This window comes from Salminus brasiliensis, chromosome 13 (assembly GCF_030463535.1).
Source record: "Salminus brasiliensis chromosome 13, fSalBra1.hap2, whole genome shotgun sequence".
Taxonomy (NCBI): domain Eukaryota; kingdom Metazoa; phylum Chordata; class Actinopteri; order Characiformes; family Bryconidae; genus Salminus; species Salminus brasiliensis.
The window spans coordinates 23,536,846-23,549,435 of record NC_132890.1 but is presented as its reverse complement, the minus strand read 5'-3'; the positions used below and the strand labels follow the sequence as shown (position 1 = coordinate 23,549,435).

Sequence of the window (12,590 nt, the reverse complement as noted above, 5' to 3'; positions counted from 1 at the left end):
ACATTTGCACAGTAGTGTATGAAGTCGCATGCACATTTTAGACACCCCTGATTCCAGGTATTGCTGTTCACAGTGTAAATAAGTCATCACCTCTGCATTAGACATGCATTGGACATTTTAATACACAATTATTGTTTATTTATTAAATGTAAAATTAAATGTTACAATTAATTTACAATGTGGCTTGTCCAAATATTATGTGTTGTTTTTATGATTTATTTGTTTACACAATTTATTTTAATATCCTATAAAAATCAGTTTTTAAAGCTGAATACAATTTAATTTAGATGTTTTTAATTTAATGTAAGTCATTCATAATATAAATCATCTCAGTGTTGGACAACAATTATGGTCCTTTAAAAACATAATCTCAATAAGGAGCAATTATACATAAATTATTAATTATTGTGCACTTATTGATAAGTGGTGATATTTTAGATAAATGTCAAACTATTTTTACATTATTTTTTACTTGCAAATGACCATAGTTTGTAATATAGACTCATTTTTATAAAATCTGTATGCTGATTAATAACATTTTACGGTTAATTTGCAGTCGCTGTTTTCCACGCTGCAGTACCGCACACAGCCTGTGGGGGCCGCAGTTTGACGGCACAGCGCTCTCCAGCTGTTCTGAAGGGAAGGTGGAGAAAAGCAGCGCCGTTCAGTCCGCTGTGGGGCAGCGGGGCTGCGAACTTCACACAGAGCCCTTGTTGGACATAACGACCGACGGGACGGAGAAACGCGACAATTTAACCGCGTTGGAGGATCAGTATTAGCTGTAGTGATACCTTAACGTGGAGGGTTTACGCTTTGACGGCTTTGGGTTCAACAGCAGCTTGAGCGAGGCGGCGCGGAGCCTGCAGCCGGAGAACAGGCGCTGCTGGACGGACTCGGGGCTGGATGCGCCCGGCCTGCTCCTCCCCAGCGGCCCGCCATGGGGGAGACCAAGATCATCTACCATCTCGACGACCAGGAGACACCTTATCTGGTCAAACTCCCCATCCCGGCCGAGAGGGTCACCCTGGCTGACTTCAAACATGTCCTTAATAAGCCGAATTATAAATTCTTCTTCAAATCAATGGACGATGATTTCGGGTAAGCCTCCATCCAGCACATCCCATATTTCCATGGCTTCGAATTTTCCGCTCCTCCTTAAACGGTGCAGCAGTTGCTGTCTCGTGCCGCGGGCGCCAGCATAGGACTGCTGCACCATTTAAGGTGGATCTGGAGATACGAAAAGAAGCTGCTGAGTAAGATGCCAAATCCTGCTTTTCTTAAGAAAACCTCTTTTGTTATACAGCACACATCACCTCTCAGGCCCTAATAAAACACCTAAGACCTATTTCTGCCTAAAACTCCGCTTTAAATGGTTAAAATCAGCTTATAACTTGTCATTCCATCACAAATCACCTCTTATGTCCCCACATCCCTTCTGTCTTGTCCTATCCAAATACCCTCCCATCATTTCCACACATGTCTTAAAGCTAAATATGACATTAGGATCACATCATATCACATTAATCAGCTGGGAATAAATCCCACACTGTCTTTGAACCACTAATAGCGTCCATTTTAGAAATGGAGGCCTCTACAGGCAGGATGGCAAGGAGCAGAAATGTTAGCCATGGTTTGCCTCAACTGTGCTCCTCTTTTTTTTGTTATGGCAAGACAGCAGATGACCACAGGGGCATGGACAGGAAGCCTGCTATTCTTTCTGAGCTGCTTGGCCAGGTATAGGAAGGTGCGTTTGAGCGGAAGGAGAAGATTTCAGTGAGGAAAGACAACAACAGCACTAACTTGGAGGCAAGAACATTGAACGGACAGCCTGTTCTTTTGTTTGAAATACAGGAATTAGGGTTACAAGGGAGAAATAAACAAGGCAGGCTGCTTTATGGCCTTTGAAAGGTCAGGGGTGGAGGCCGAGGAGGACAAAACAAGGGTTAACAAGTTGAGAGGACAGCTGAGCTTGGCACTTGCTCTGTAGGGGTGGATGAGCAGGCCAGAGAACACAGAATACTGGACGTATTTACAAACCTCGGGGGTTAAAACCATGACTGTACTTCAGATTATGTGGTTTGAGGTCATCGAGTGTAATCACATGGCTCATGCACTGCATAGACACTCATAGACGCTGTGTAATTACTCAACCCGTATGCACTCACAGATCTCCTCTTTCTGTTCCTGTGATTGAGCGCGTGATTTGTAGGTAAGTTTGTGTGTTAGGATAGTCGGTCTATTCAAATAAGGTGTGGGACATTGTGTCGTGGTAGACGGAGTGTGTTTTGTTGGACCGAGCTGCTTTTGTTCCCCTTGGCTCCCACAGAGGCGCTGGCCACTTGCCTATAGAAATCATTATAGGCTGGAGGCAGCAAGGACCCCAGCCTCCCGGCCGTTAGACTAACTGCATGTCTTAAATCTGACCACGTTACCAGTTACTGCAAGCTTATTACACACGTTAAAGGGATATTTGACCAGTCTTCCATAATTAAATGGTTAAGATGTAGACATACTCATTCAGAGTGGTTTGGTGTGGAAGCCTCAGTTCTAGAGAAACTTAACAAGTCAGTGTTCACAGAGGAGAATGGAGAATGCAACCGGACGTCTAAAAGATCCCCTGCTGGAAGTTAATACGCAGTTGTTACAAATGCATTTGCTGATGAGCGAGACACAGGTTTTACTGTAGTTCTGAGAGACCAATTGGACTAAACTGTATTTTTAAAAACATAGATGTATGATATTGTATTCAAGAAACTGTAGTTTTCCACATATTCCCACTAGTTTAGCCTAGGGCTGGGCGATATGGTAAAAATGCTATATCACGATATTTAAAGACTTTTTTTGCAATACACAATATTTATCAAAAACATCAGTAGCAACAGATTCTTATAAACTACTATTCACATACTGGTTTTTATTTAACATCTGCTGAACATCTAATTGAACCAGTCTAATCACACTGTTAGTAATGAAACCTGCAGCTGAATCCTCGATATGTTCGGAAAAGCATATTGTTATCATGATAACAACATTTTTCACGATACAATAAAATATCGTCATTTTGCCCAGCTCTAGTTTAGCACCCTTTAAAAGTGCCCTCACAGAAGTTATTTCACCAAAGGGTTACGAATACATTTGCTGATGCCTGAAACACTGTTCTACCATCATTTTAAAAAGAAAGGAATTGTATATATGTGTATATATAATGTGTATATCCCAGAGGCACTGACCACCTGCCTATTGAAATCATTATAGGAAGAAGGCAACAAATACCCCAGACCTTCCAGCCTGAGGCCTAAAACATGCTTATTACACAAGTTACAGGGGAATTGTACCAGTTTTCCCATTCATTCAGAGTGGTTTGGTGTAAAATTAACTTTACAAGTCAGAGTTCTCAGTGGTGTCTGAAGAGGTTAAGACCTCTTAAAGCTAAATCCCATAATAAGTTATTTCACCAAATGCTTTTTGCATTATTTTCCCATAGTTTTGAAACAATTTGGGCTAAATTGTGTTTTAAAAAAATGCAGATGTAGAGATGTTTCACTATTTTATAATCATCAGCGTTACATATTAATCTCAGAAGACACATATTGGGACCCCTTGTTATATTACTACTATTATTACTTAATTCTGAATTTTGTTAGTAAGTGTAATTAACCATTACCCACTCTAAATGCATTTGTTTACATCTCAACCACTGATTTAGGCAGAACGTCAGTGGAGTTCCTGCTTTAAGCTTAGCTGCTGTTATAAAGTACACCTGTTACTTTAGGGTACGCTGACAAAAGTGATATTTTGAATGTAATCAATTTAAATTAGGACAGTTTTATTTATTATATTGTTTAGTAAGTAGTCTACTGATTACTATGGCAATTAAACAAGTAACCAGTGGTCAAATTATATAAATTTAAACGATGAAAATAAATTGAATAAACAATAACTGGAGACATATATATAATACCAATATTGCAATACTATGTTATTGGAAAAAGTCTTATGTACTGTAGTGTCGTTCCTTGAGAATATGAATCAGTTTTGTGCCAATTAAAATGCTCCAGAATGACTTGGCATAAAAATGTAAAAAGTTAAGAAGGTATGTAGTTTCTTGCTATAAAACAAAGCAGCAAGACAATTTAAAATATGCAACTGTCAAATATTAATTTAGATCTATTTTAATTCATGTTTTATATTGTTATTATTTAAGGAATTGAGTCTGATTGATTTATTGTGACAGGCCTAAGTTACATGCAAACATAATTTCTACCTGAATAATACATATTACATCGATGCAGTGCTTTGGGGTCTATTTTATTTTTTTTATAGTTGTGTTGATTTGTTGTATTGTTACAGTGTATTTTATTCATCTGTAAATGATGGATCTGTTTAAATCAGGTCAGTTCAGCGCATCTTATTTTCCCGTGTTTGCTGGCTTTGGGCGGATTTCTTGGCAAGTCGGCCCACTGTGTCACCGACAGCAGGTTGTGAACAGTATCCCATTACTAAACTCAAATCCATACAGGGCTTTATTTACTATTCATAGCGTGCCAAGGGCTTCTCACGTGTACTTTGTTATACTACCTGGCTGCACACTGGGGATGAAACAGTATAAAGCCTTTCTATCCTAATATTAGAAGCCAAAATGATCACAGTGTTCAGTGTCAGTGCTGTGTTTTACTGTGGCAGTTTTACAGACCCTGACTTATTACACTAATTACTATTTTACTATTAAAAATTCCAATTACAAATATCTACAATAAATTAATTAGAAAACTTTTTAATTCCAAATATCTACACTGTAATTCTGACTAGCGAAAAGTCAAGACTGGTGCAAATGCTAAATTAAAATTTTGGCAATTTAAAATTTGACTACTTTTTTGTGCATTTTGAAATAGAAAATAATCTTAGATCTGCAATTTGGGTTTTGAATAGTAATAATATTATTGATCTAAAACTATATTTTGTTCTAGTCTGAACTGAAGTGTATATATCTGGAATTACAGCATTTATCAGTAAAAAGTAACTGTTGATATCTTTAATTGGACTTTTTACCAGTAAATGTAATTATAAATAAAAGAGAGTGAGAATCCCTGTAAATCAGTGTTAACATATGTCTATTCAAAGTTGCATTATGGATACGTCATCCTGGAAGTATGACTAGTTAGAATGGCTTTATAGATCTGCAGATCTGGTGTAATAATAAAACGTTCATAGTTAGACTGATATCTGCAATTCGATTTTGAACTATTTAAAAGTAATTACGGTAGTTGTCTCTCTGCGTTACAGAGATCTTGACTTTTGGCTTGCCATACTAATACACACTGAAATCATCACAGGTATTATACTTTATACTTATTGAACAATCACTTTAACTGTTATAAAAATGTGAAACAGCATAATTATTGTTGTATTTTATACCAATATAAATCATTACTTTCCTGAATCTCCAGGCTAAAGCTTATTAGTTAGGAACCACTTGTAAACCAGTGTTTTTCTTAAGTTGACAGGTCCTGCCCATATAAGGGGTTAAACCCATACTATCCTATTCCTGCTACACACACACACTCACATCCAACCAGATAGACAAGACCACTGCCGGATTGGCTGTCTGTGACAACGGTCCTGTCCAGACCGGCTCATCCAGGTGAACAGCAGGCCATTGTTCTGTCCATTCTCTCCGGCTAATATGACGGCCTGGAGTGTATTTTGGTGTGTGTGTGTGTGTGTGTGTGTGTTGCTGTTGTCGCACAACTCACAGATTTGTCAGTTTGAAAGATGCTCTGAGAGCTCAGAGAAACAGATCAGCCCGGGGGAAGGAATGAGACTGGTCTTCTTTAAAAGCTGCCACATTATTTTGTTTAGGAGTGTTTATGGTCCACATGTGAAGCAGCACTGAACTGATTGACCACATCATTTAATAATAATTTACCCTTTCAACCCTTAGAAGTCACTGTCACTGGTGATGACAAAAGCAGATTTTTATCATTTTAAATGAATTATTTTCACTGAGTAACTGTGTGGAAAGTAGAAGAGGAGGGCATTTTATTATGATATTAGTTCATTGTTTGTCATTGTTTGCATACAGAAGTACAGAAAATAAATCAAATGTACATGTAGTTCATTTTGTAACTCTGTAATTACAATTATAATTACAATTTAGATCAAATGACGGTATATGTAGCCTCCTATGGGTTAACAGATTGTAACAGATTTCACGTCAGTATTTGCTTCTACAGTCGCCACACGTTCTGTGTATGGATTTTTACAGCTTTAAACACGCCTCTATAAGCCCTGCCTTCTCGATGTCAGTGGTCAGTATGTACCTGCATCTGCTTGCAGCCACTGGTCAAACTGCACCTCAGTAGTCTCTGTGGTCTCACGCAGCCTATAAATGCCTAAATGCAAATCCAAAAGATCCAAAAGCACTGAGTTTTAAATCAATAGTGAAATCAATCACACTCAGTTCATCCTGTCAGACACACCAGGACGACTGGACAGTGTCCAGCAAAATAGTGGATTTGTATGGCATATATTGTATTTATTTCATATTATCATATTTATATTGGTTCAGATTTACGAGTTAAACTGAAAGAGATGATTTGGTCATATAGGCTATTATAACACTATTACCATTAACATTAATGTTAGGAAATGAGTGGATGTTTATTTACCTCCCACACACACACACACACTCACACTGCTGTAGTCCCAAACTATGGTGCAGTTCTGTTTCACGTTTATTGTCGAGGTTTCTGAGCTTTCTTTTTGCATCCAGTTCCGTGGGCATAAACCTGCAACCCTGTCAGCGTCAGCCAAACTGACATGCTGCTGAAACTGCATTACCCTTTTTTAGCAAATTACACCATTTCACACAACAACGCACCCTCAAATAACACACCCAGGCATGCTGCACTTCTTTATTCAGATTGGTTGGCGCTCCTGCAGGTTTTAGTTCAGTTCAGTACAGTTTTGTACTTTTAGCACTTTCTCAGATGACCTGCAGTGTTCACACTGCGGCAGCAAGCCGCTTTTAATGCCCACATTTTTCACCCTTACCCCCAAGGCTAAGACATGTCTGGTGTCAGAAGTGTGCTTCTTCAGTGACAAGGCTAATGTAGCTCAGAAGCAATGTTTATAGATAACATATAGCGTCAGAATGCAAGCACACTATATGGACAGAAGTATTGGGACATGGTTAGATTCAGGTGTTTCCTTCAGTCCCATTGCTGTATAAAATCAAGCACCTAGCCATGCAGTCTGCCTTTACGAACGTTGTAGTCCTTGTTAGCTGTGTAAGCCTCATAGCTCCTGTTTATTTATTTATTTATTTATTTATTTAATAATTGTAAAATTGTACCTGTTCAGTATGGTAACTGCTATGGTTTTTGCTCCTGGGCTCCCCCTACAGTCAGTAACAACGACGTAGTGGCGCTACTCTCCCTGTTGCAGTGGAACATCAACGTAATTTTCAAGCAGTTGTTTTTGAAGCAGGTAAAAATGCTAAAGTAAATGTGTCCCTGCAGGCATGCTGCAAGCGATAAAATCGCAGGCGATGAGTCTCTGGCAGGCATGTCCACCAGCACGCAGGCATGGCATGTTGGACTGAATTGCATTGTCAAGCAAGACCTGCTTTTAAAGGAACAACCACCACTATAAACAATCAGAGCCAATGTAGGCTTTATTTATTCACTAAATGTTCACAACCCTCATTCAACATGTTCATTTACCCAGAATCTGCTGATGTTTTCAACAAATTAGCAGCTTTCCTTCTAAATATGTTTTTTGGAGTGATGTTGAATTTATTAACATAAATACTGAACCCTTCTCAAAAGTATTATTTAACTATGGCTACACCAGAGACTGTCTGGCTGACGGTTGGTGCGCTTTACCTTCCCCGAAAACCAAAGTCAGGTTTTGAGAGGAAGGGAGAACCTGCGTTCTGATTGGTAGTCGCTGCTAATTTGCATAAAGTTCATAGCACTGTTGTATTCCATGTCCGAGTAGTCATGTTGTAGTCACCGCACTGTTGGGTTGATAACGGCCCTATCCGAACACCAGTACTATTAGTTTATGCGTTAGCTTTTCAACTGAAAAATATGTGTATGGGTATGTGTAATCATAATAAGTATTAATAATGCACATGCACAATCAATTACCTCCAAGCTATCCGTTTTATTCAAATATCCGGAAATAGTGTCATTTTTGTATGTTTCTTGTGTTTATTTAGCCCCAAAAAATCAGCCATTAGCCAGTTTTGAAAAGAAAAATGGTATTAAAATTAACCACAAAAAGGTATTATTGGTAAGTGTTCTAATAATAATCCAGTCAGAATGATTTGAATATTAAAAACAAGCATATTTTGGCTTCAGGAGGTCTTTAAGAAACAGAAATGCCATTTCAGCGGTTCTGTACGAGCTCTCACACACAGGTGAATTCACTCCTGGTGTGTATTGCTGTGTTTAAATGCTGAAGGTTGTGTTAGCGGTGGTTCTCCCGCTGTGCTGGAATGGATGTGTTGAGCTGTGAATTTATTGCCACAGCGTCTTCAGCAATTATATGGCGGCAAGACAGAGTTCAGCTGCGAGTCGAGGTTATTTCTTATTTGACCTTCTCCTTAACTCGTTTTCCCTCTTTGCTTATCTCTCTGTCTCTCTCTCTCTCTCTCTCTCTCTCTCTCTCTCTTTCTTTTTCCCTCTTTGAGTGTCTCTCTGGCTGTCTCGCACAGGCCTCACCTTCATATTTCAGTGAGAGGAGGTATTTATGATCACAGAAAGGCAGCACTAAACCTTTATCCTCCACTCTTTAACCTGCCTCTCTCCATACCTCACCCTCTCTCCTCTCTGGTTTCTGTTCCGGGAGTCTCTCTCTGTTGCTGCACAGTAATGACATTTCAGTCACAGACTTGCAAATGCTAATATGACAGCAAGTCAGCAAGCATTGGTGAATGATCCAAGCTTTAAATAGCTGTACATACCCTTACACTGCGAGTGTAGGATTGAGGTATTAATCTTATTATTGTTCAGTAGCTAATACCATTGTTCAATAGTATAAGCCTAATATGTGTAGGTATGAGGTATGGCTCAGTGGTGTGGCAGAATAATTGACCATAACAATATACATTCTTATTATATATGATGTCGCTGTCACAAAAAAAGTTTCAATTTGTGCTGTATTTCACTTTTTGACCATTTGAATCTGGCAGTGGACCAATAGAAATACTCCAAAATGACAATTACTAAGATTTTACATCGACTTCCTTTAAAACTGAGGTATTGTCATTAATTATGTTGCTGTAATTAGGTATACACATATCTCAGTTTACTTAAATATGGTAATAAGTGTGTTAGTGTAATACAAAAATATATATAAACAATATAATAAAAAAAAAAAAATGTGAACCAAGTATGTTTAATGTAAATTACTTTCTCAAAGTGCTTCTTATTAAGGCTGCAAATAGCAGTAGATTGCGGATCGCTGACCTTCGGTTTCTAAAAATGACTGTGAAAAGCATTTGAGCAGATCAGATTCTGCCACTTTGAAGATAGATCTGTGCAGCTGTAACCATCAGACTGGGATTTATCTGTAATTCTCCGAACACTAGATAAATGTCTGATAGGCCCAGAATGCTCAGAGTGTAGCGGAAAATGTCTGATTTTATGACTTGAGCGTTGGTCTGCATGAAGTTGGAGCCTGTGCTGATATCATACTGCAGATTCTAGCGTAATTTATGATGGAGCTCAGAGCAGCAGTGACCTCAGGACTTGCCAGGAAAGTGCTTGGATGACGATGTGCATTGATGAGTTATGTGAGGTAAGGTGGAATAACACAACTTCGAGTCAGCACGGTTTCTCCCAGGGCTGTATGAAATGACATTTACATGATACACTATATACGTTATATACGCTGTATTTATCACAGTGTTTTGACACAGAATGCACCACTAGCGACAGCCTCACTAGCTTCATAACCCAGCCATTTCTCTGGGTAAGGATGCTCTGGTGTTGGCTTCCCCTCCACAAATTGGTATGAGCAGACGTGTGGACGTTTGGGTGGATGATGAAAATTTAGCACCTTCAGCCATAGACGCAAGGTCTTCTTCTTCTCCCGAAGGCGGTGGATATAAGTTATATGGTGCCCCGCAACACTGACCCTGTAACCCTGTTCACTTCCAATGATTGTGACACCCTCTAACTAAAAAAAGCTGTGTCTGAAACTGGGCCCTGTTTACTGGATAGTGCACTACTCTGGGGGTTCACTATTTTGAAGTGGTGCCTAAAAACATGGTGTACAAACAGTGTACTAAACTAAATGGACATGGAATACCCATAATTAATAATAATAATAATAATAATTCATCTCGTTGTTTAAATATTTGCTCGCAGCTTCTCTGAGTTCTCTGAATTCACATTGTGTCTGAAATTGTTCGGAAACACATAGTAAGCAAAGATGGCCCCTCCATTGTGGTCATAGAAAATAAGGTGGATATCCACAATACGCGTAACATACAGCATAGCGTATTACGATATGACACGAACTAGCTCCTTAGTGAGGCCTGTCGGACCTCCACAGTAGCCGAGCTCCACAGTAGCGCCACACCCAAAAAAGCTATGCATTTCCACCTGCCATGATATTAAATGGGCAGTCACAATAACAGCGGTTTTAGAAATACCGCTAACAGTAGTAACGCACATGAAGCCATTGATAATAACGTTACAAAACGAATGCTAAATGCTAAAAACACAGCTAATGCTAATAGGAGTACTAGGATACATTCCACCTGTGTTATTACCCTGCTAAACCATCCAGCTCATGGCTGATAGCTGGTGTACGTTGTGGGTTAGTATTAGCTGCGTTATTAGCATTAGCAGTTAGCTACATATTGAGTTAGCATTGCCTGTGTTATGAGATTTAGCCTGATCTAAGGTATTAGTGTCTTTTGCAGACTTCAGCCTTCTGTGATTAGTGGTATTGCAAAGGCCAGCATTAGGATAACCATTAACAAATCATGGGTATTGGCACAGCTTTAGTCTGAGTTCAGAGTTCTGAAGCTGGTGTAACACCCCTGATGCCACTCATCAGTTAATTACCCTTCATGAGTTGTATGGAGTGTGTGTGAGTGTGTGTGAGTGTGTGTGAGTGTTAGACTAGGACCGTGCGAGTATGACACCCCTGCTGTTCTGCTCTCTTTTATCCGCTCTGTCTTTCTTTCATCTTCTCTTCCTCCTGCTCCTCTCCGGGCAAACACAAGTCAGCTCAGAGCTGCTGGTGGTGGTTAGCGTGTGTGTGTATAATGTACTCATCATATACGCATTCAAGTACAAACAGAGAACTGTGACCTGAAACTGGTTTATTATTATTTTATATTATTATTGTATTACATCTGTTTTACCTCATAAATTGAATAACATGGCAAAACTGCAAATGCGGTAAATATGCAAAAATGTGTTTTCCTCCAATTTATATGATTATTATGATTGATAATATCATTTATATGATTATTTTTATTTATGTGATGCAGAAATGGACTCTTTCATAGGCCACAGAATCACAGAATGTAGCTTCACAACCAGCTTGGTCTAGTTGGTCATGCTGGTAGACCAGCTAGTTCATCAAACTCGAGTGTGTGTGTGTGGGGTGGGGGGTGGGGGGTGGGGGGGGGTCCTAAGCTGGTTGACCAGCATATGCTATGTTTTCACTTGAGTTTGATGAACTAGCTGGTCTGCCAGCATGACCAACTTCACCAAGCTGGTTGTGAAGCTGGCCATACAGGTTTGTCTAGTTTGGTAAAGCTAGTTGGTCAGTTTGGTTAAGATGGTCATACTGTTGGACCTGCACGGTCAGGCTGGTCATGTAGGCTATTCTGGTCAACCAGCGTGGTCCGGTTGGAAAAACCATCAGACTCAAACGAAAGCACGCCCTATGCTGGTTGGCCAGCTTGGCCAGCTTGATGAACCTACAGTTCATCTCATCAGATGAAAAAGCATTTGGATAGACCACTTATGGTTGTTCAATAGAACATGAATGAACAGAATAAGAGCTGGTTTAGTGGAATGCAGCACAGATTTACAGAACTACGTAACCTCAGAGCTTTAGTGCACATCAAAAAGCAGTACACCACTGTTCTGCTTTCACCTGTATTATCAGATGATAAGGAAAACCCTGTGTGCCATGCTGGCATGCCAGGTTTGATAATATCTGAGGGTACAGATGTTCTTATGTGAGAAGTGGCTGATTTCAGTCCATTTGCGCCATCACTGATGCGCACAATATTTGGTGAGAGGCAATATTTGGTTTCTCCGATATCCCATTTCAGCACAGACACTCCTTTAATCAAAGAAAAGAAACATTTCTATTCAGAAACCTGGAAGCCAACTTTCGGAGTGCTTACTGTTTAGTAGTTTGTGCTGTTGATTTATTCACTTTACAGCCTAGAAACCATATACTCACAGCTAAAGGACCATATTGAGTCCCTGTCTAGGACTATGCTATGTGTTATTGATTTATGCTATTGTGTATGCCATAATAATAGTATATACTGTAGAGATTTACAAATTATTATTGCTATTAGACAATTAATAACAAAATTCAATATA

General features: G+C 39.3%; 1 protein-coding gene across 1 annotated transcript in view; it reads left to right on the top strand.

Moving 5' to 3' along the window:
* The first annotated feature begins 673 nt into the window (after positions 1–673).
* Positions 674–12,590, top strand: part of dvl3b (dishevelled segment polarity protein 3b) — a 55,181-nt gene continuing 43,264 nt past the window's right edge. Inside the window, exon 1 of the mRNA XM_072695010.1 lies at positions 674–1,098. Within this exon, the coding sequence (XP_072551111.1) occupies positions 938–1,098 (161 nt within the window). The 5' untranslated portion in view covers positions 674–937. The remainder of the gene's footprint in view (positions 1,099–12,590) is intronic.